This window comes from Octodon degus, unplaced genomic scaffold (assembly GCF_000260255.1).
Source record: "Octodon degus isolate 3935 unplaced genomic scaffold, OctDeg1.0 scaffold00061, whole genome shotgun sequence".
Lineage (NCBI taxonomy): Eukaryota > Metazoa > Chordata > Mammalia > Rodentia > Octodontidae > Octodon > Octodon degus.
In genome coordinates this window covers 8,473,004-8,495,257 of record NW_004524637.1, presented here as the reverse complement: position 1 = coordinate 8,495,257, position 22,254 = coordinate 8,473,004, and the positions used below count along the sequence as shown (strand labels likewise).

The following is a 22,254-nucleotide window of genomic DNA, read 5'->3' as shown; positions in this document are numbered from 1 at the left end:
CTGAGGTGAGATGGAATCTTGGTGTTTCAATTTACATATCTCAAATCACTAACAATGTTGAACATTTCTTCATGCATTTATTTGCTATTTGTATTTCTTCAGATGAGAAGTGTGTATTATTGAGAAAGAGCAATGAGACAATTTCAAAACAGGTTAGTAGGACAATTATAGTAATTAACACACTGCATACTGTTGTCTTTGTAGTAGTTATTCATAGTACCAGATGCAGACATGATAGCTGGTCTAAGCACTATTAGTACAAATCTTTCTTCTCATTGAAATAAGAGAAAGTAGCTGTATATCTATGCTATTTTATATATACAGATATATTTTTTTTCACTACAAAATGGTCCTTCATTTGTATCTTCCTTTTTTGTTTAGTTTTGTCAGAGATGAGTATGTCATTGCCATTCAAATATTGAAGGTGCGTGGATTGTGTCTTTGAATTTGGGGGATTTTATTTTTTTTTCAATACTTTATTTGTACTAGATATAAGTACTTTATCTGTGAGACAACTGGCTATAATTTTTCTGATTCTATGGGTTGCCTTTTCACTCTGTTGGTAATTTTCTTTGTTGTGCAAAGGCTTTTTAATAAGTTGAGAGCACACTAAGGAGAGTCACATGAGGAGAAGACACTCTCTCAGGCTTTCACAGAGAGCACATTGGCCAAGCAATGGCCGTGACTCATCCACATGGCTGCACTGACAAAGGTTCTACAATCTGAGGTACAGGATCTCAGGATAAATCCTGAGGGCATTTCACTGACCTTCTCAAACCAAAAAGCTATAACTCTTGTTGCATAGGTTCTGCTTTACCTTGGTCTTAACCATCCAGTAGAAAAGTATGAAGATGAAATATAGGAAGTAAAGCCATGTTGTTATGTTGAGCTGTGGGGGACTCACGTCAATAATTTCTGACATTGCCAATTAAACAGAAGACCCAATGCTATTATGGGTTTCTGAACTCTTTTAGAATATTTTGCTGAGTTTACACACCTATAATATTCAACAACGGAACTTAAAAAAAAATTGGGGTATAACTATGAATGTCCATTTTGTATCTGTGTATTCAAAGTGGTTGGGATAGATATATAGTTGCATTCTCTTAATGAATAGAATGATTTTTTCTAATGGTGTTTGTAAGTAGGATCACAAGTCTGCATCTTGTACAGCAATTAACCACTAAGAAGAATATATGCAGTGTATTATTTGTTGAAACTGTACTTTCGATTTGATTTGAAACTGTCTCATTGCTATATGTTTATCAATAAAACTTTGAAAAGAAAAAAAAAATAAGTTGAGAGCACATTTATTGCTTTTTTGTAATATTTCCTTTTCATTCAGGGTTTTGTTCCTAAAGTCTGCCTACACCTATGCCTTTGGGAATTCTAAATACTGTTTCATCCAGTAAATCTAGTGTTTATATTTTAATATTTACTTTTTAATTTTTAAAGAGAGTACAAAATAATGTTAAAAGACAAAATTACAAGTGATACAGATTTTCACAGTATTGGTTATAATGCATAGTGTTGTCTTCCATATTACCAGATATATGTATGAAAACTTGAAGAAGAAAGAAATATGTAAGAAACTAAGAAGAGAAAAAGGACAAACAATTGAGAAAAGGAGACAAAAAAAATTACACACAGACTGCTCCTTTGCATAGACCAGCAGAAATGCACAGTACAGGTGTCCAAACCAACCCACTTACACGCATAGATATCTCTTTCTCCACTCCTTCTCCTGTCCTTCTCCTCAAATCAATACTCTTTCCTTTTGAATTAGTTCATTCCCTTTTCCCAGTATTGATTACCCTTCAGATTCCATTTTCTCTTTCAAGTTCTCGCACTAAGGAGACAATACGATGTTCGCACATCTAGGTGTAATTTATGTCACTTAAGAGTATGGTCTTCAGTTGCACCCATTTACTGAAAAAAAAAAAAAAAGCCTGAAATTTATCCTGTTTTATAGCTGAATAATATTATATCATGTAAAAATACCACATCTTCTTTATCCATTCCTCAATTGATGGGCATCTGGGTTGTTTCTAGTATTTAGCTATTAAAATTGTGCTGCTATAGACATGGGTGTACATATACTACTGAAGCATGATATTTTCAGTTCTTCTGGAAAAATACTCAGGAGGGGAATAGATGGGTCAAATTGACCTCCAATCCAAGCTTTTTAAGGAATCTCCACACTGATTTCCACAGTGGTTGTACCAGTCTGCATGCCCAGCAACAGTGGAGAAGGGTTTCTTTTACCCCACAGCCCCTCCAGCATTTGCTATGGGCTGACTTCTTCATGGTAGCCATTCTTTCTGGGGTGAGATGGCACCTCAGTATTGTTTTAATTTGCATTTCTTCAATGACAAACAATGTTGAACATTTTTTCATATATTTACTTGGCATTTATATTTCTTCCTCTGAGAAGTGTATATTCATCTCAGATGCCCATTTCTGGATTGGGTCTTTGAACCTGGGGAACCCAATTTTTTTTTTAATTCCTTATGTGTTCTAGATAGAAGGCCTTTGCTAGAGGGACAGTCAGCTATAATTTTTTCTCAGTTTGTGGATTTTCTTTTTACTCTGTTGGAGATTTGCTTTGAAGTGCAGAAAGTTTTCAAAAAGATGAGATCCCAGTTGTTGATTCTTTGAAGTACTTGCCATGCAGTTAAGTTTTCATGCATAAACTCTATACCTACCCCTAGGCCTTTAAGATTTCTACCTACATTTTTCTCCAGAAGATTTAGTGTTTCTGTTTTAATGTTGAAATCTTTGATCCATTTTGACTGTAGTTTAGTGCATGGGGATAGATATAGGTCTAATTTTAGCCTTCAGCAAATGGAAAGCCAGTTTTTCCAGCATGATTTATTAAAGAGACTTTCTTCTGGTGAACACATTTCGCCCTTTTATCAAAGATAAGGTGACTCAGTGTGTTTATAGTTGTGTCTGCATCTTCTATCTGTTACATCAATCTTCAGGTCTGTCTCTATGCCAGTACCATACTGATTTTCTCAGAGTAGCTTTATAGTATAATTTCAGGTGAGGGATTGTTATACCTTCTACCTTTCCTTTGTTTCCCAGGATTGGTTTTGATATTCTGGGTCTCTTCTGGCTCCAAATGAATTTGAGGAAGGTTTTCTCTAGTTCTGTATACTATTATTATATTAATTGAGATTTCATTGAATCTGTATAGCAATTTGGGTAGTATGGCCATTTCCACACTGTTGATTCTTCCTATCAAGGAGTATTTGATAGGAATGGAATGGGATATTTTTCCATATTCTCAAATCCTCCTCAATCTCTTTTCTCAGATTACCATAATTTTCACTGTATAAATATTTCACTTCTTTTGTGAGATTGATTCCTCAGTATTTCATTTTTTTGATGTTATTATGAAAGATGTGGTTTCCCCAGTTTCTCTCTCAGTGTGTACATTGTTTGTGTACAAAAATGCTACTGATTTTTGTGTGTTGACTTTGTATCCTGCTACCCTACTGAATATGTTGATTAAATCTACAAGACTCTTGGTGGAGTTTTTAGGATCCTCCATGTAGAGTATCATGTCATCTGCAAATAATGATAATTTCACTTCTTTTCTGATGCTTATTCTTTTATTTCTCTCTCTTGTCTAATTGCTCTGGAGAGTGTTTCCAGAACTATATTGAGCAGGAGTGGAGACAGTAGACATCCTTGTCTTATTCCTGATTTTAAAGTGAAGACTTACAGTTTTTGCCCATTTAATATGATGTTGGCTGTTGATTTCTCATAGATGGATTTTATCAGGTTGAGATAGAGATCATCTATTCTGATTCTCTGTAATGTTTTTATCATGAATGAGTTTTGAACTTTGCAAAAGCTTTTTCTGCATCTCCTGAGATGATCACATGGTTTTTGTCTTTGACTCTATTGATGTGGTATAGTACATTTATGGATTTGCGTATGTTGAACCATCCCTGAATTCCTAGGATGACTCCCATTTGGCCATGATGTATAATCTTCTTGATGATTTCCTGCATTCTGTTTGCTGATATTTGGCTGAGGGGTTTTGCATCTTTATACATTATAGAGATTGGCCTATAGCTCTCTTTTTCAGTTGGATCTTTCTCTAGTTTTGGAATTAGAGTAATATTTGCCTCCAGGAGGGAGTTTGGGAGAATTGCTTCCCTTTCAATTTCATTAAAGAGTGTGAGGAGTATTGGAATTAAGTCTTTTCTAAAGTTCTTGTAGAATTCATCTGTGAATCCATTGGGACCTGGGCTTCTCTTTGTTTGTAGGCTTTTTTTATTACATTTTCTATTTCATTTACTATTATTGGGTTATTCAGGGATAATATATATTCTTGACTCAGCTTTGGCATTTCATGTGTATGTAGGAAACCATCCATTTCCTCTGTAATTCCATCCTGTTAAAGACTTTGAAAGTAGTTATATGATCCTCTGAATTTCTCTAGGGTCTGTAGTGATTTCACCCTTTTCATTCTTTATTGCATGAATTTGGGTTTTTTTCTTTCCTCATTTCAATCAGGTTATCTAGGAGTTTATCACTTTTTATTTATTCTTTCAAAAAACAAACTCTGATTCATTTATTCTTTGTATTGTTTTCTTCATCTTCATGGCATTAATTTCTGCTCCAGTCTTTATTATTTCCTGCCTTCTTTAGGCTTTGGACTTGATTTTCTGTTCTTTTTCTAGGACCTTGAGGTGCAGCATAAAATCATTTACTTGGGCTTGTTCTATTTTTGTAATACATAAATTTACAGCCATAAAATTCTCTCTTAAGTCAGTTTCATTGTATTCCACAGATTTCAGTAAATTGTATCTGCATTTTCATTTGATTGTAAATAATTGTTAGTTTCTTCTTTAATTTCATCTGTCACTCACTGATTGTTTGGGAGGTTATTTAATTTCCATGTGTTTATGGTGTTTCTGTGGTTCCTTTTGTCAACAGTTTCTAGTTTCGTTGCAGTGTGGTTAGATAGTATGCATGGGAAAATTTCAATTCCTTTGCATTTATTTAAGCATGCTGTGTGTGCTAGTATATGTTCTATTTTGGAGAATGTCCCCTGTGCAGCTGAGAAGAATGTATATTGTGTTGTTGCTGAGTGAAACACTCTGTAATGTTCTATCAAGTACATTTCTTCACAAGTTTGGTTTAGTTCTGGGTTTTTTGCTGACTTTTTCCCTAGTTGACCTATCTCTTTGTGACAGTGGCATGTTAAAGTCTCCCATTACAATTGTATTATTGCTCATTTGATTTTTCATGTCTGTTAAAGTTTTTCATGTCTTCTGTAGATATATATATATATATATATATATATTTGTTATTGTTTCCTCTTGCAGTTTTCCTTTAACAAGTATGTAGTGACTTTATCTCTTTGAATGATTTTTGGTTTGAAATGGATATTAATAGAACCAGAATAGCTACCCCTGCTTTTTTCTGTTTTTTTGTGGCATGGAGAATTGTTTCCATCTTTTGAATTTCAGTCAGTGAATTTCCTTTTGAGTTAAATGTGTTTCTTGTATGCGGCATATTGTTGGATTTTATTTCTTAATCCACTCTGCTAATATGTTTCTTTTGATTGGTGAATGGAGGTCAATTACACTGATGATATGTATTATCACTGATATGTATTAGCTTATCTTTACATGTTATTTTCCTACTATAAATTCCATACTTTTTCCCTTTTTAATTACTTGCTCTGTTCGGTGGTTCCTTTCTGTTGTTCTTTGTAGAATATCTGTCAGTACTTTTTGTAGGGTTGGTTTGGTGGTCAGTAATTTCATCAGTTGTTCTTTGTCATGGAATTATCTTATCTCACCATTGAATTAGATAGATATTTTGCAGGGTACATCAATCTGGGTTGGAAGTTTTTTGTTTTGGTTTTGGTTTTTGGTTTTTGTTTTTTTTTTCAGGACCTGAAATACTTTACTCCAAGCTTTTCTTGATTTGATGGTTTGTGTCGAGAAATCTGCTATGATTCTGATGGGCTTTCCATTGCAGGTGATCTGTTTCTTCTCTCTAGCAGCTTTCAGAATTCTATTCTTTTGCTGAATTTCTGAGATCTTGATTATTATGTGTCTAGGTATAGATTTATTTTGATTATGGCTGTTTGGAATTCTATATGCCTCACTTACTATGTGTCAGATTCTTTTCTCATGTTTGGAAAATTTTCACTAGTACTTCTGCAAATAGACTTTCTATGTTATTTGTGCTATCTCCTGCTATTTCATTGACACTTATTATTCTTATATTGTTTTTCTTGGCATCATCTGGTAGCTGCTAAATTGTTATTTGCTAGTTCTTTGTTAGTTTTAAGAGATCTTTCCTTTCACATTCATTAGCTGCACTGCTGTCTTCGAGGTCTAAAAGTCTATTTTCAGGTTTATTTAAGCGGTTTTGACAGCTTTCAGTGGAATTCTTAATTTCCTTAATATCTGTTTTAATCTTGTTCATGCATTCTAATTCTTTCCTGTATTATTCCCTCAGTGTTTCTATCATTTTTCTATTCTCCTCTATTTGACCTGAGCGATTATTTATAATGGTATTTCTTCTATAGCCTGATCGACTTGTTTCCTTACTTCAGTTGCTGGCATTTCAGAAAGCTCTCATGTGTGATTTCCCAGTTCTTTTTTTTTTTTTTTTTTGCTCCGAATGCCTTCAGGGCAGGTTTGGCTGGCTTGAGTTGTAGGGATCGAACCACAGCAACCTGAGCTTGACTACTTTGTTGAAGCAGCCACTTAAAGAACTGAGCTAAGGGGCAGGCCCCCTCCAAGTTCTTGTATGTCTTTGTCTCCTACCTTTCCATTTTCTGATATCCTCTTTGATCTCCTTTTTAACAGTACTGTAATTTTCACTGTACAGATATTTTAATCTTTTGTTAATATTAATTCCTAAGTATTTCATTTTTAGATACTATTGGGACAGTGTGTGTTCTTTCCCTAATTTCCCTCTGTGTGAGTTTGTTGCTTGTGTACAGAAATGCTATTGACTTTTGAGTGTTGACTTTGTATCCTTCTACATTGCTGAATTTGGATATTGAATCTAGAAGTCTTTTGGCTGAGTTTTTGGGGTCTTCTATGGAGAGTGTCCTGTGATCTACAAATGATAATTTAATTTCTTCTTTCCTATCTTTATTTCTTTTATTTTTTTTCTCTTGTCTAATTGCTCTGGATAATGTTTCCAGAACTATATTAAATACAACTGACAAAAGTGAACATCTGTATCTTTTTCCTGATTTTCGATTGAAGTCTTCCTGTTTTTGTCCATTTAATATGTTGCTATCCAATGGAGTTTTTTTATTTGTTTGGTGGTGGTTGTTGTTGTTGTCGTTGTTGTTGTTGTTGTTGTTGTTGTTGTTGGTACCAGGGATCAAACTCAGGACCTCATACAGGCCAGGCACTTATGAAGCTGAGCTATCACCTGGACCTAGCTGTGGGTTTGTCATAAGTAGCATTTATATGATTGAGTTATTCCAATTTTTTGTAGGATTCTTAACAAGAGTGGGTTTTGGATTTTGTCAAATGTTTTTTCAGCATCTATAGAGGTGATTGTTTGATTTTTGTCTTTGGGTCTGCTGATATGGTGTATGACATTTATTGATTTGCCTATATTGAACCATTCCTACATTGCTGGGAATGAATACCAAGTGGTCATGGTGTATAATCTTCTTGATAATTTGCTGCATCCTGCTTGTTAGTATCTTATTGAGGAATTTTACATTTATGTTTATTAGGGAGAGTGGCATGTAGTTTTCTTTTGTAGTTGAGGCTTTCTCTGGTTTTAGAATCAGGATAATACTTGCTTCCAGGAATGATTTTGGAATCATTAGAAAGGAATGATTTTCTTTCAGTTTCTTTACAGAATCTCAGCACTAGTGGCACTAGTTAGTAAAATTTAAATTTTGTTTTCAATTTCATGGGCTAATAGCAGGCTTTGTACAATTTTTATATCTTCTTGATTTAGTTTTGACAATTTGATTATATGTACAAATCTATTTGTTCTGTGTTTTCCATCTTATTAGATTATAAATTCTCACAGGTATTGATGATCTCCTGGATTTCTGTGGGATTCATTGTCATTTGCCCCTTTTCATTCTTTTTTTTTTTCTTGCAGAACCTGGGATTGAACTCAGGCCCTTCCACTTGCCAGGGAAGTGCTTAATCTACTAAGCCATCTCCCTGACCCCCTTTTCATTCTTAATTATTTGAATCTGTGTTTTTTGGCATTTAGATGTAGTTGGCTAATTGAGTATCAATTTTATTTATTCTTTCAAAGAACCTACTTTTTAATTCATTGAATCTTTGTATTTTCTTAGTCTCTATTGCATTAATTTCTGCACTTATATTTATAATTTCCTCCATCATACCAGTCTTCGGTTTAATTTGTTCTTCCTTTTTCTATTACATTTAAAGTTCAACATTAGGTTATTTGAGCTCATTCTGTTTTCCTGAATACATCACTGTGAATTTCCCTCATGGGTCTGCTTTCACTGCATCCTTTTAGTCTCAGTATGTTGTACTGACATTATCACTTAATTGTATGTACTGTTAAATTTCATCTGTAACTTCCTCTATGACCCATTGGTTGTTCAGAAGGGTGTCATTTAATTTCCATGTGTTATTGTACTTTTTGTGATTTACTTTGCCATTGATTTCCAGTTTCATTGCACTATGGTCAGATAGCATCCATGAGATGATCTCAGTTTCTCTAAGTTTACTTAAACATGTTTTGTGAGCCAATATATGGTATATTTTGAGAAACATCCCATCTGCAGCTGAATAGAATGTGTATTCTGATGTTTTGAGGTAGAGCACTCTATAGACACCTTCCAAGTCCATTTGCTCACAGTCTTGGTTTAATTTAAATACTATGTTGTTGATTTTTTTGGCCAGTTGATATACTTGTGAGAGTGGTACATTACAGTCCCATGTTACAATTGTGTTAATGTGTATTTGGTTTTTCATATTTATTTTATGTAGTTGGATGAACCTGTATTTTAAGCATAAATATTTATGATGGTTATCTCTTCTTAGGGTCTTCCCTTAGAAGTATGCAGTGACCTTCTTTTTCTCTTTTGATTAGTTTTAGCTTAAATTTTGCATTGTCTGAAAATAAAATAGCTATCCCTTCTTTTTTCTGGATTTCTGTGGCATGGAGAATTGTTTTCCATTCTTTTAGTTTATGAATTTCTTTTTGAATCAAATGTGTTTCTTGAATGCAGCACATTGTTGGATCTTGCTTCTTGATTCATTCTGCCAGTCTGTTTATTTTGACTGGTGAGTTGAGAGTAGATACATTTGATGGTTATAACTGATATGCATTGATTTCTTTTTTCATGGTGTTTTTCTGTTGTTTGTTCCCTGTCTTTCTCCTGCTTAATTGCTTGCCTGATTGGAAGCTTTTTTCTGTTGGTATTCACACATTTATGTATTTATGGTCTTCATTACCTCTTTCTGATATGTGTATCAGAGTATTCTGTAGAGCTTGTTTGGTGACCATAAATTTCTTCAGTTGTTCTTTGTCATGAAAGTATCTTATTTCTCCACCAATGTTGAAAAATTGTTTTTCAGGGTACATCAATCTAGGTTGAAAACTTTCCTTTATAATTAGAAATACCTCACTCCAAATTCTCCTTTATTTAACAGATTGCATTGAGAAGTCTGCTATAATTCTGATGGGCTTTCTTTTATAGATTAAATGTTTCTTTTCTCTAGTTACTTTTAATATTTTGTTTTTGTACTGAATTTCTAGAATCTTATTATATGCCTTGGTGCAGATTTACTTTGCTTATGACTACTTAGAATTCTATATGCTTCATTTATTTGTATCAATTTTTTTGTCCATGTTTAGAAAGTTTTCTGCAATTACTTCTGTGAAGAGATCTTTAATGGTTTTTGCTGTCTGCAGCTTTCTAACTGATCCCAATTTATCTTATATTGTACTTCTTTATTTCATTTTGCAGCTGTAGGGTTTACTTTTAGTGGTCTCTTGCTATTTTTGAGATACCTTTCTCTTCCTGGTTGCTGGTCACACTCCTGTCTTCTAGATTTCATGTTCTAGCCTCACATTCACTTAATCTGCTGTGTATACTTTTCATGGAGTTTTTAATCTCCTGCATTTTTGTTTGGATCTGTTTTATCGATTCCATTTCTTGTCCATGTTTGGCATTCATAGTGTCTATCATAAACAAACAGCTCCTCTGTTTTCTTATCTGTGTCTGTTTAATACATTTTCTTTTGACAATCATTTCCTTTTGCACCTTAGAGATTATTTTTGCTATGGCCTCTTCCATTTTTTTTTTTCACTTCTGCTGTTATCATGTCAAAGAGTTCCTTTTGTTGGCTTCAGAGTTCCTCTCTTTGTACTCTGGACTTGTCCTGGGCAGGCATTTGGGGTTGCATTTTGTTTCTTTGTCTTTTCATTTTCTATTTTGTTTTCTGTGCTGATAAATGTACATTTCTTATGTTAAATAGCCTTACCACTGGTGGTGAGGCTTTCCTAGGAGGTGTCTGTTCTTCTGGATGTCTTTTAGATGCATGTAGTTCTTGATCTTTATGTCTATCCTTAGAACCTACCTTCTGAATATACGCAGACTGAGGAGTTGATATCTATCTGACTTAGGGCCTATTCCTTTGGTACTTGACTATTATGATGGTTATGACCCCTTTCAATCACAGTGCTGTCAATACAGGGGGAAAAAACTGGTTATAGCATGTATGAAATTCTGGTTAAGATAGTTCAGATGGCAAAAACAACAGATATACCCTGGCTACTGACAGACTCTGGTAACTAATAACCTGATATCACTAACTTTAGGAGGAAGATTTGCAATAATATTATACAAACCAAATTATACCAGGAACTTGTATGCAGTGATTTTCCACTTAATGAAGTGATTTTACTTTGTTGGGAAAATTTAGGCAGATAGGGGTATGAGGAACAGATGAGTGAGGTCAAGTATAGTAGGAGCAAGGTCTGAGGGCACAAAATGATCACCATGGTTTCAGTAATTATAGGACACAGAAGGGAAGGACTGTAGGAGAAGGCCTAGGAGTTTTGAAGTGAGCCAGAAAGGAAAGAGACAGTGTTTACTCACATGAACTTATCATAAAGTGAAGCAAGATTACATACCTATACTATTCAAATAACGGAACTTAACCAAAAAAAAAAGGGGGGGGGATACAGATGAATGTCCGTTTTGTACCTGTGTATTCAAAGTGGTTAGGATAGATATACAGTTACATTCTCTTAATGAATAGAGGGATTTGTTCTAATGGTGTTTGTAAATAGGATATCATGTCTGCATCTTGTACAGCAATTAACCACTAGGAAGAATGTATGCATTATGTTAATTATTGGGACTGTCCTACCAATTTGATTTGAAACTGTCTCGTTGCTATTTGTTTCTCAATAAAATTATGAAAAAATAAATAAATAAGTAAATAAAGTGAAGCAAGATAGTTGACAAAAGAAGAAACAGGATGAGTAGAATAAAACAAAAAGAAAGGTTGGAGATCTACATTGAGAGTGAAAAAAGAAGGAAGAAAAGAAAGATGAAACTAAAAGAAGGAAAAATATGAAACAAAAATATCCTTACACTCTGGAAAAAAAAACCCTCAGAATGAAAAACAAAATAACACCAAGAGAACACAAGAAAGGGAAAATAAATAACAAAAACAAACAAAATGAAAACAAAACACTAATCCAGTCAAACCCCAAGAGGGAAACAAAATTGAGAAAAATGAAAATAGTGGAAGCCCTCTAATATCTATAGTTCTGTAATAGATCCATATCTGATCTCAGAAATGTGTAGTCTGGTCAAGATTACAGGTGGAATTTTGCTGGTTTTAGGTCTAATCTTTGTTTCTGGATGTGGATGGCATTTGTTTTCTGAGACTGGAGTTTTCTCCAGTTGTTTACAAAACAAAAAGGAAAAGAAAGAGAGAAAATACAAGGAAAGAAACTGGGTGGTCCTATCTGCCTGTTTCTATCCTGCCTCTCTCTGTGCCCAAGCACAGCACACTTCTCCTATTTGCCTCACACCGTTGCCATCGCATGAGACATTTCCACACCCGTTTCAGCCTGTCCCTCATGTATAACTGCCAGGGTCCTGCTGTGTCACTGGCCTGCCTGCAGGACTCCACGCCCTGAGTCCCGTCAGTGCTAGGAGAGAGGGGCAGATCTCAGACTTCTCTCTCCAGCCACGCTCCAGTCCCTGGTCACTGCAGGAAGGAAAGAGCCAAACTCAGAAGTTGCTCACGGTCACACCATCCCACAGAAAAAGCTATATTTCTGCATAACTCTTCTGTAGATTTATTATTTCAAAACACATATTTATTGTTTAGTTCTAATATTATAGAAATTAATCATTTTGAAGTGAAAAGTCCCTTTATCTACATACGAGCCTAACTCTACCCCTAGAGATAATTAATAGTAATAATCTGTGTATAGTCTCAGTTTTTCCTGGTTATATACTAATACATATTTGTATTCTAGCATGATCACATTATCCAGACCATTATCACAAGTAGCTTTCATTTACTTAAAAATACATCTTCAGTGTCTGTATCAACATATTTAGTTCGTTTTCATTCCCCACAGCTGCCAAGAGCAGGAAACCATGATGCATTTGGAGTTCTCTGGCATCTACTCACAAAGCCATGTAGAATTTAGATGTAACTGGAAAAGGCCCTTTGGCTGATCCTTACACTGCCAACCACTGAGCCTTTCTCCAGGAATGCCAGGAGAGGGACTCAAAGATCCTGTCAGCCATCCTGGGGAGACCAGAATTCTCTCAGCGCAGCAAGAAGGACTAGCTGAGTGAAGAGAACGCATCCATGCAATGGTTAATCCTGAGGATCACAGAAACATTACAGATGCAACCCCCTTGAAGCGATGTTCCTCTTAGAGAATAAAAGTCAGGTCACACACAAGCCACTTGAAACAGGAAGGAAAATGTGTTAAAGGATGTTGGGATTGAGCTAAGATAAAAAAAGGTGCCACCACCAGCCGTTCACCCCTACTTCACTTTTACTACTTCCAAATCCGCTCCTTACCACTCAGATATTTACTCTTGAGGTGAATAAATCCTCTTTTATCTTTTTTATGCTTTCATTAGCTGCTCTTTATCTTTTTTGCTTACAAAAGGGAAACTATTTTAAGACAAATGTCAATATGTCAGACATGAAGTACCCATTCCCATGGAATGCAGTGTATAATTACATGTTCTATTGTAAACGTGTAATAGTATTTAATTGATGCACCACGCTTTCACCAGGTAAAAAGACTACTCTGTGCAGAAATCCCAGTGTATTGAGGTCTTTACTAAACCATAGAAAAAGTGGTTTGCCAATGCAAAAATATTAGGGAATTTTTAACATAAAAAGGTACAACCTTGTTTGGCAAGAAAATAAGTGACAGGTCTATCCCAACTAGTAGCAGCTCATTATGGGGGTTCCAGTAGTTCTAGATGAGACTGGAGACCAAGGTATGTTCATTTGTGCTTCCAAAACAAGTTCAACTTAAGCTTTCAGAGATGCAGTTCTGAGAAATCAAAATTCCTAGTCAACTTACGGCTGTCTTCTCCACCTGTGTCTTTCAGATACCATTGTCCTTATCGCATCCATAGCAGTTGTTTCTGCAAAAACTCAGGGTAACATTTTTGCCACGTCCGCACTCAGAAGTCTTCGTTTCCTACAGATCCTCCGCATGGTGCGCATGGACCGAAGGGGAGGCACTTGGAAGCTGCTAGGTTCAGTGGTCTATGCTCACAGCAAGGTACGCTTTGCCTTCTGAGTTTCTGAGCAAAATGTGTGCCACGTTTCCACGGTTGCTATCGTGTTTAATAAACTCAGCCATTTCAGAAACTGGCTGAAGCTATTTTTGGACATAGTATGTACTGGAATTTTAAAATCATAACTATATCCATTCCATGTTAGAATGGAATCATTCTTAATTTTTTTTCCGTTTTTTTCAAAGGTTTTTTTTTTCACCTCTAATGATTTTCCATTCTTTTTATATCTAGGAATTAATCACAGCTTGGTACATAGGATTTCTGGTTCTTATATTTTCATCCTTCCTTGTCTATCTGGTGGAAAAGGATGCCAATAAAGAGTTTTCTACATACGCAGATGCTCTCTGGTGGGGTACAGTAAGTACAAAATTTGTTTTGTTTATTGGATATTGTGCAGTGTTTCCTTTGACCATAATGCAATAGCTTCAGTGGTTGATCTCAATGCAAGCATTAATTTCCAAAAGGAACACGGGAAAATACACACTACTCGGAATTGTCTGAGGAGTTGCTGGGTCTCTTCAATCCAGTAAAGCCAAGTTCTCTCATAAATCATCATGTATATTTCTTGAGTGCTAGGTTGATATATTGCTGTCTTAAATGTAAGGAAAATAGTAAATGTTTCCTTGTTTTGTGAAGTACAGATTTGAGTTACTAACTGTTGACTGATTGCTCGTCAAAAGCTCATTAACAAGACCTGAAACTCCTGCGGGGGACAAGGAAAGTTTAGCAGGGCTGTGTTGAGCAGAACTAGATATATTTGTTGGCTGTGTAGTAGCAACAAAATAAGAAGAAGAAAAGGAATGAAAAACAGAAATGCAGGCTGGGGAGACAGCTCAGCGGACTAAGTGCCACCGTGGCAGGCTCAAGGACTCCAAGAGCAATGTGCCAGCCCCAAAAGCAGACATTGTGGTACACATCTGTAATCCCAGCACTGGGGAGGGCGACACAGGAGGACACGATGAGCCTGAACTGTATAGTGAGACTCTGTATCACATAAATAAATAATTTTAAACAACAAAAATAGCCATGCCAGCCTCACCCCCCCAGGACACACTGAGATTGCGATTGAGACTGGGCACAGTGGTGTGCCCCTATAATCCCAGCTCTTGGGAGGCTGAATACAGGTGGATCACTACAAGTTCAGTTTATTTAGTGAGACCCTGTAGACCATGTAGACCCTTACTAAAAAAAATACCAAAACTAAAACCAACCAGAAATGCATTTATTAAAGATGAGGGCCTTTGAAAAGTTATCCAACTAAATGTCTACAAGATCGTGACTTTGGCCACAAAACACTCTTCTAGTTTCATAACTTGGTCTCCACGTCCTCTTCCTTACCCACGAGCAACAAAGGATGTTCTAAAAGGAAAAGAGTGGGAGACAGCGAGAACGGTCATATGATATTCTGCTTTGAAAGCTGAGGTTTGAGCCAAAGGCTTTCACCCTGAGAAGTCCTTTTTAGGGTTTTTTGTTTTGTTTGTTTTGTTTTTGTTTTTGTTTTAATTTTGAAACAAGGTCTTGTTAAGTCACAAAATTGCCCAGCCTGGCTTCATTTTGCAATCCTCCTGCTTTGGCCTGCTAGAGTTCTGGCCTTAGAAGGGTGCACTGACATGATCAGCTCAAGGCGTTAGATGTGCAGAGCAAAAGAACGGCTGTTTCTCCTGCTGGGATGAATGTGTCAGTGGAGAAAACAGGAGCAGGAAGGCGATCTTTCATCGCAGACCTTAAAGCAACAACAGGAATCCAACGTTAGCTTCTGCTTCTCTTCGATCCTTTTAATGTATTTCTGTTCCTGGACCACTCGGGCGTGTGTTTGCCCACTGAGATGCAGTTGATGGTGGGTTCAGCCCCACGCTCTTTGTTCTTTCTTTCTTTCTTTCTTTCTTTTTTTTAATGTATTTAGTACAGGGTCTACAGAGTCTCACTACACAGATCAGACTCATAGTGATGCTCCTGTTTTCAGCCTCCCAAGCGCTGGGATTACATTCGCGCACCACCACGCCCAGTCTCAATTGCCATGTCAGTGGGGGAGGAGAACACGGCATGCCAGGGATTGAACCTTGGTCCCTGTACTCTGCCTAAGCAGGCGCTTTAGTCTGCTGAGCTATCTGGCTGGCCTGCTCCTTGTTCTTCAGTGCATGCAGCTTCTTTTCCTCTGATTACTGACAAGCACTGCTGTATCGTGCATTAGGCAGCATGTGGGAGACGCTTAATTTACCTCTGTCTTAGTCACCAGCTGGATTCTTCTTCCAGCACAGCTCACAGGGCAGGTTGTCAAAGGTCGCCTCTGTGATTTTCAGGAAAACAACAGCTTCCAAGGTTTCCATGTTTTGACTAATGAGTAGCCAATATTTAACAGGTTTCTGAATGGCCTAATTATGTTACCTCTTTTTCCAAAAGGTTTCCTTGACATGAGAGCAAAAATCTTCTGGTGTGTCAAGCTTCTAGGAATAAAAAGAGACTGTGTTTGCCCATTGTGGTATTGTTGATACCAAGTGACTCATTAATGAGGTTTTCTGGAGCCCCAAAATAAAACACAAAATGTAAACAAGAGGGGTTATTATTTCTAACCGTTATTAAAAAAAAAAAAAAAAAACCATACTGGGTCTTAGTGTTAACACTAAATAAGTGTTAAAATGGGTTTAGACCACTATGCCTTTTATCATTCAGCTCTAAAGACCTTCATGACATATTCGTCTAGATAATTTTTAGGTAAAATTGTCCATGCTATCTATAATGGGTGACTTAAGGCTTGTGGAAATATGCAGACTAAGTAAGGAAATGAAAGCACCCCAATGGGGTTATTTCTACGAAATCTAAGTGCTAGACTTCAATGAAGGAAAGGAAATCTCAATTAGTAAAAGAGCCAAAACCCACAATTTTTTAAGGAAAAAATGCAGTTTGTGTACAGATCCAGTAGCCTGATGGATTCCAAGAGTGAAAGATTGAATTCATCACCTGTCCTTTGCTAAGACAAAATACTCAATGCCCGTGATTTAAGGGATTAACAGTTGATTTTGGGGGTTGATGTGATCCACACCTCTCAAAACCAATAACAATTTAAAGAACTTCAACCCTGAAAACCATTCCATACTGGAGAATGAAGGTAGTTCTCTAATTAATCGAGACAATAAATAAGGGGCCTGGTACCCAGACCACAGCCGGCACCCAAAGATGGTGGCTACTGTTGGTGTAGGCACTGCTGCTGTAGACTGAGGAATCTTCGGAACAGAAGAGAACTACATGCTTCATCTCAGGCCCACAATATAAGCACAGAAAGAGCTTGGGAATTGGAGGTTGAGATAAAAATTTGATTCAAGTGTGACACTACAACTAGAGGGACAACATGGCTGACAGTGGGGGAAAAGGGGCAGGGGAAGGTGGCTCTAATAGCCAAGTCCCTAGCAGCTCTGGGAAAGGGAACCTTTGATTGTGATGGTGAGCTCCATTCAGTGTTACTTTCTGGGTTGGTTTTTTTCCCCTCCTTTTAATTGTCTCAGATTTATTCTGAAAATTGAGGAATAGATGTTCCGGAACATATTCTCTGTTACTGTCTCCTTCCTCCCCATTGATACTTTTTCTCCTCTTGACCTGTTTAGATTCATTCAGAAATAGTGTGAGATTCGGTATGCCTGTAGTAATTTTTTCTGGTAATGACTTGTTCTCAAAGGCCAGGTGTTTGCTGTTTGTATTTATTGCCACTCTTGTGGTGAAAATTGGGTCATGGGTGTAAAGAAAAGCTGTACACAGTTCAGTGGAATAAGCACTTCCCTGGCAAGCACAAGGGCCTGAGTTCAATCCCCAGTTCCACCAAGGATAAAAAGTTGCACACAGCAGCAGATCATATGAACCTACTCACACATACACATTTGAATGCAAACACCACGCACTTGAAATGATCACTTTAGGCCCATGGAACATTTTTATATGAACCATATTTAGTCCCAGAGTTGATGCCAAAAGCTTACAACCTTTCACAAACCCAACCATAGAAAGATTTTGGTGTAACGGAGTATGCAATGTACACAACACACATCCTAAATATATTCTGGGTTTTATCCCCTACCATAAGACATTTGTGAAACAAACAAAGAAACCCTTGCCCTTGCTCATACACATTATCCTTCTGAAAATCAATTCTCTTCACTTTGGGTTCACAGTAGAAAACATCATCTGAACATCTGACAAGCTGTTGTTTTCTAACCTAAGCCTGGTGCACTATGTCCATCATTGTCCCTTCCTATTGCCTGAAGCTGTGAGAGCCTCCCTCGGACACAGGACACTGAAGACACCAGCTGGTAGCTCTTCCAGAATATTCTCGGCCCCAAGCAAGCACACAGATCCCAGCCAATACCCCAAAGCAATCCTAGTGGTTATAAGCATTTATAAGTCTCATGCATGCGTTTATGAAGCATATCACTCATAAGCACATTTAGAAAACTTCTTCCTAAGAAGTCTGTTTCTTTAATAATGTCATCTCACACAAGGCTCTGGACACTTTTTCTCAGTTACTCTTATTCCAGAAGCTTGGACACATGTTGTTTTGAAAAAGAAGAAGAGGCCTGGAAAGCAGCGCAAACATTATGACTAATGGACATGTGATATTAAGCAATTATTCAGTATCTAAGAAGTGGAGGTGTGATTACAGCACATGTGCTCAGACTTGAGCAACACACAACTGCTCTGTGTACGAAACGAGGCTAGAAGGCATAGAAGTGGTTCATGGCGCACTAGCAAAGGCCAATCACTACTACTTCTCCACCTCTGGCCACACGCCTGGCAGAGCAGTCTAGGGTGGGAATGCTCTGAGCCTCCCACCCAGCACAACTCACATGACGCAGTTCCGCAGCCTCAGCAGATTCTGATGTTTGAGGTAGTTCAAGGTGATCAGATTTCAAAACTGGTAGACACCACCAGCACCTAGTGTCTAAGACGAAGAGCCAAGAAGTAGCTTTGAGAAAAGAAGACAGAGACTGGGGAAGAGAGAGTCAGTGGAGAAAGGGCAGGAAGGGGAAGGCAAGTGAAGGGAAGGAGGAGATTGTTGACACCATGGCAACAAAAGCATCCTTCCTCAAGAGATTCTTGGATGGGGAAATACCAACGGTATCATCTTCACTTGTTCATATGCATGCGTTAGCTACAAGCTGACATTGATAATTATATCTTCATAATTAGGCCAGTAAATGCTAGATTTGTTACCTTAAAAACAGAGGGAAAATTTTTTATCTTCTACTCTAGAATTAATGTTGTTGTTGCAGGACAGGGGCTTTAGCTGAACCAGTGTCCAAATTTATAATCACACCATAGCATCTCAGCATCCCACTTAAAAAAAAAAAATCAAGAAACCTTAGACCACAATTTGCATTTGTTTTGTTGTACTATTCCTGAGGACAAATTCTCGATTGCTAAACATATGAAAGTGCCTCCACTTGGCCTCTGAGTTGGCTACCTGTATTACACCATGACACACAAATTTTCAACCCGTGAATTTTCAGACGCTATCATTTCTGATGGGCTTGAGTACAAATGAGCAGACAGAACAGATGGGCAAACATCACCCTGAGCCACTCACGTCTGCCAAGTCACCTTCAAGTGCGTGGTCTGAGTTGAGGGCAGGACACATGGCGCCAAGTGCCCCAAGGGCAACTGTGGTCCTGCCACACAGACCTGGAGCCCTCCTGCCGTGACACCCGGGAGTGCATCCGCCAGCCCCGCTCAGACCATGAATCGTGCCAAGCCATGGCACCGTGTCACTTAAGGAGCCTGTGACTGCACAAAACTGAGTGGGAAGAGGTGTTGGATTGTCTTAATCTTGCGTGTGTGTGTGTGTGTGTGTGTGTGTGTGTTTACTTGTTGACATCAAAGTTAAAACCAGGTGATTATTTTTCCTGTAATATGAAAAGCATATGTGACAGTCAATGAGTAGGCATCACGGAAAATTTTTTAAAGAAAATTTCACCTATCTAGTAAATGTTGGCCAGCTTATCTTTGGTAAGCTCACTTGGAGGCTAGGGCGGAAGCAGAATGACAATCTGCGGAGTGGCCTGAACCTCCATGTCCCCTGCTCTACAGCTCGCCTCTAGCACACGTGAATGCAGGCAAAAACTCACACGTGTGTGCAGGGCAGCACAGCCCACAAAACACCACTCTGTGCACTTGTCTGTTCGTGTAACTGGCGTATTTGGGGTTTTCTAATTCTTTTTATTTTTTAAAGAGAATAATAGTAAAAAAACATTAGAAGAGATACAATATTTCACTAAACAAAATAACAGGAATTCCACAGTGGGTGTTACATTGTGTATTCTTGCCTTCAAATTAGTTGCTTAGATTACCATACATAAGCATGCAAAATTGGCCCCCCAAAAAATATAAAAACTTAAAAAGGAGAAGGAAAAATTGAAGCACTAGTTCCTCTTTTCAATAGACCAGCAGAAATTGTATTCAGTTTGGGGTGTGTGTGTGTGTGTGTGTGTGTATTTAGTACAAGGTCTACAAGGTCTCATTAATTACACAGGTTGGACTCATAGTGATCCTCCTGTTTTCAGCTTCCCAAGGGCTGGGATTACAGATGTGCGCCACCACACCCAGTCTCAATCCTCATCTCAGCACGCCCTGGGGCGGGGCCCACATGCGCAGGGCCCGCTGGGAGGATCAGAACCCCCAGCCCCTGAGTCTGCCTAAGGAGGCTCTTTAATCCGCTGAGCTATCTGGCTGGCCCTCAGTTTTGACCAGAAACTCATAACTTAACTTCCTCTTCACTAACTGATCTGAGTAGAGTAACTGTCACACCTCCTTTTAACCTCCCAAGCAGGCTGTGTGACAGTGACCAAATCATAGGCATCAGAACTGACGTGCTGTCAGGAGCCAGGCTCGGGCTGGAAGAGGCAGGTGCCTCGGAGGGCGTCTTCCTCCTGGGCTTCTCTCCTCCCTCCACCTCCTGGCTGCCATGGCACAAGGCTTCCTTCCAGACCCTTCCTCCATGACTAGAGCTGGCTGGCTATGCCAACATACAGCTCTCCTCCTCAAAGTAGTGGGCTTGGGGTACTTCATGCCCACAACAAAGGCAATAACCAAGACGTCTCTCCTCCGAAACACAGTGGCTGAAGCCCTTGGCGCAGCAAATGCCCTGCAGAACACAGAATCCTGCTCGGTCACTGTCTGAATGCCTGCAGAGCTCAGCGCGTCCATTCCCAAGTGCCTTTATGCCTGTCGTTTCTGTGATTACAGTGGCATCGTTAATTTCACGTCAACACGTAGGCTCATGTTACCTGCTACAGAAAGATCACCTGTGAAAATGGAATGCTTTAGAACAGCTCAATAAATACAAAGTGCTGCAAAATATTGCTGCATTACCAGCAGTAAACACAACGGTGGGCAGAAAACCCTATCTGGGACTCGAGACATTGTGCTCTGTGTGCAAATACCCGTACTGTCATCTTAACTTCACGTGAGTGCATTAGCCACAAGCTAGTGTTGCCCGTTATATCTTCATAATCAGAGAAATAAACATTACTGAAGTTGTCACTTAAAAGAAAGAGGAAAATTTTTTATCTTCTACTCTGGAATGAATCCTGTTATTGGGGGAAGGAGGCTCAGATGACTTCACCAAAGCTGACCTCATGGTCCACTAAGAAACACAACTTGCAGAAGAATTACAACTAAGAGAAGTGATGCATTGTGGGCAAGATTTATGCAAAGAAGAAGTTAGAAGAATTGCAGAATACATCCTTCAGCAAGCATAACAGGAAATGACTATACATTTATGTGCCTTAGATGATTATGAAATATTTTTGCAATTATCCAAGTTGACATATAGTTTCAAAAATTTATCTAGATCCAGGCATGGTGGCACACTCCTATAATCCCAGAACTTGGGAGGCTGAGGGAGGAGGATCTTTGGGAATTTGAGACCAGCTTGGGCTACAAAGTAAGCTCAAGGCCAACCTGAGCTGCACAGCAAGATCCTGTCTCAAAAATGACCAAAAAAAAAAAAAAAAAAAAAAAGAAGAAGAAGAAAGAAAAATCATAAAAAGAAAATATTTCATTACAATTATAGCACATGGCTGTTATCCCAGAACTGGGGAGACTGAGATAGGAGGATTACTGCTAGTCCAAGCTGTGAATAGAGACCCTGTACCAAATAAATAAATAAATAAAGTGAATAAATTTTTTTAATTTATTTTTTTAAACTTTTTATTCATTTTCATGAGAAAAAAATAGCAATGAAACAGTTTTAAAACAGGTTAGTAGGACAGTTACAATAATTAATACATTGCATATTGTTGTCTTCATAATAGCTATTCAAAGGACAAAATGCAGACATGGTATCTTGTCTAGACAATATTAGTACGCTGCTGAGTTCCGGGAGCCCCCAGACCCAGTCCTAGCCCAGGTCCGGTGAGTGTGCGGAGAGTTTCCTGCTACCCTGCGCCAGCGGGACCAGTCCCAGCCCAGGC

General features: G+C 38.0%; 1 protein-coding gene across 2 annotated transcripts in view; it reads left to right on the top strand.

Moving 5' to 3' along the window:
* Positions 1-22,254, top strand: part of Kcnq5 (potassium voltage-gated channel subfamily Q member 5) — a 574,968-nt gene that overhangs the window by 454,024 nt on the left and 98,690 nt on the right. For both annotated transcript variants that reach the window (XM_023718707.1, XM_023718706.1), the window contains exons 4-5: positions 13,607-13,782; positions 14,030-14,155. In XM_023718707.1, the coding sequence (XP_023574475.1) occupies positions 13,607-13,782; positions 14,030-14,155 (302 nt within the window). The remainder of the gene's footprint in view (positions 1-13,606; positions 13,783-14,029; positions 14,156-22,254) is intronic.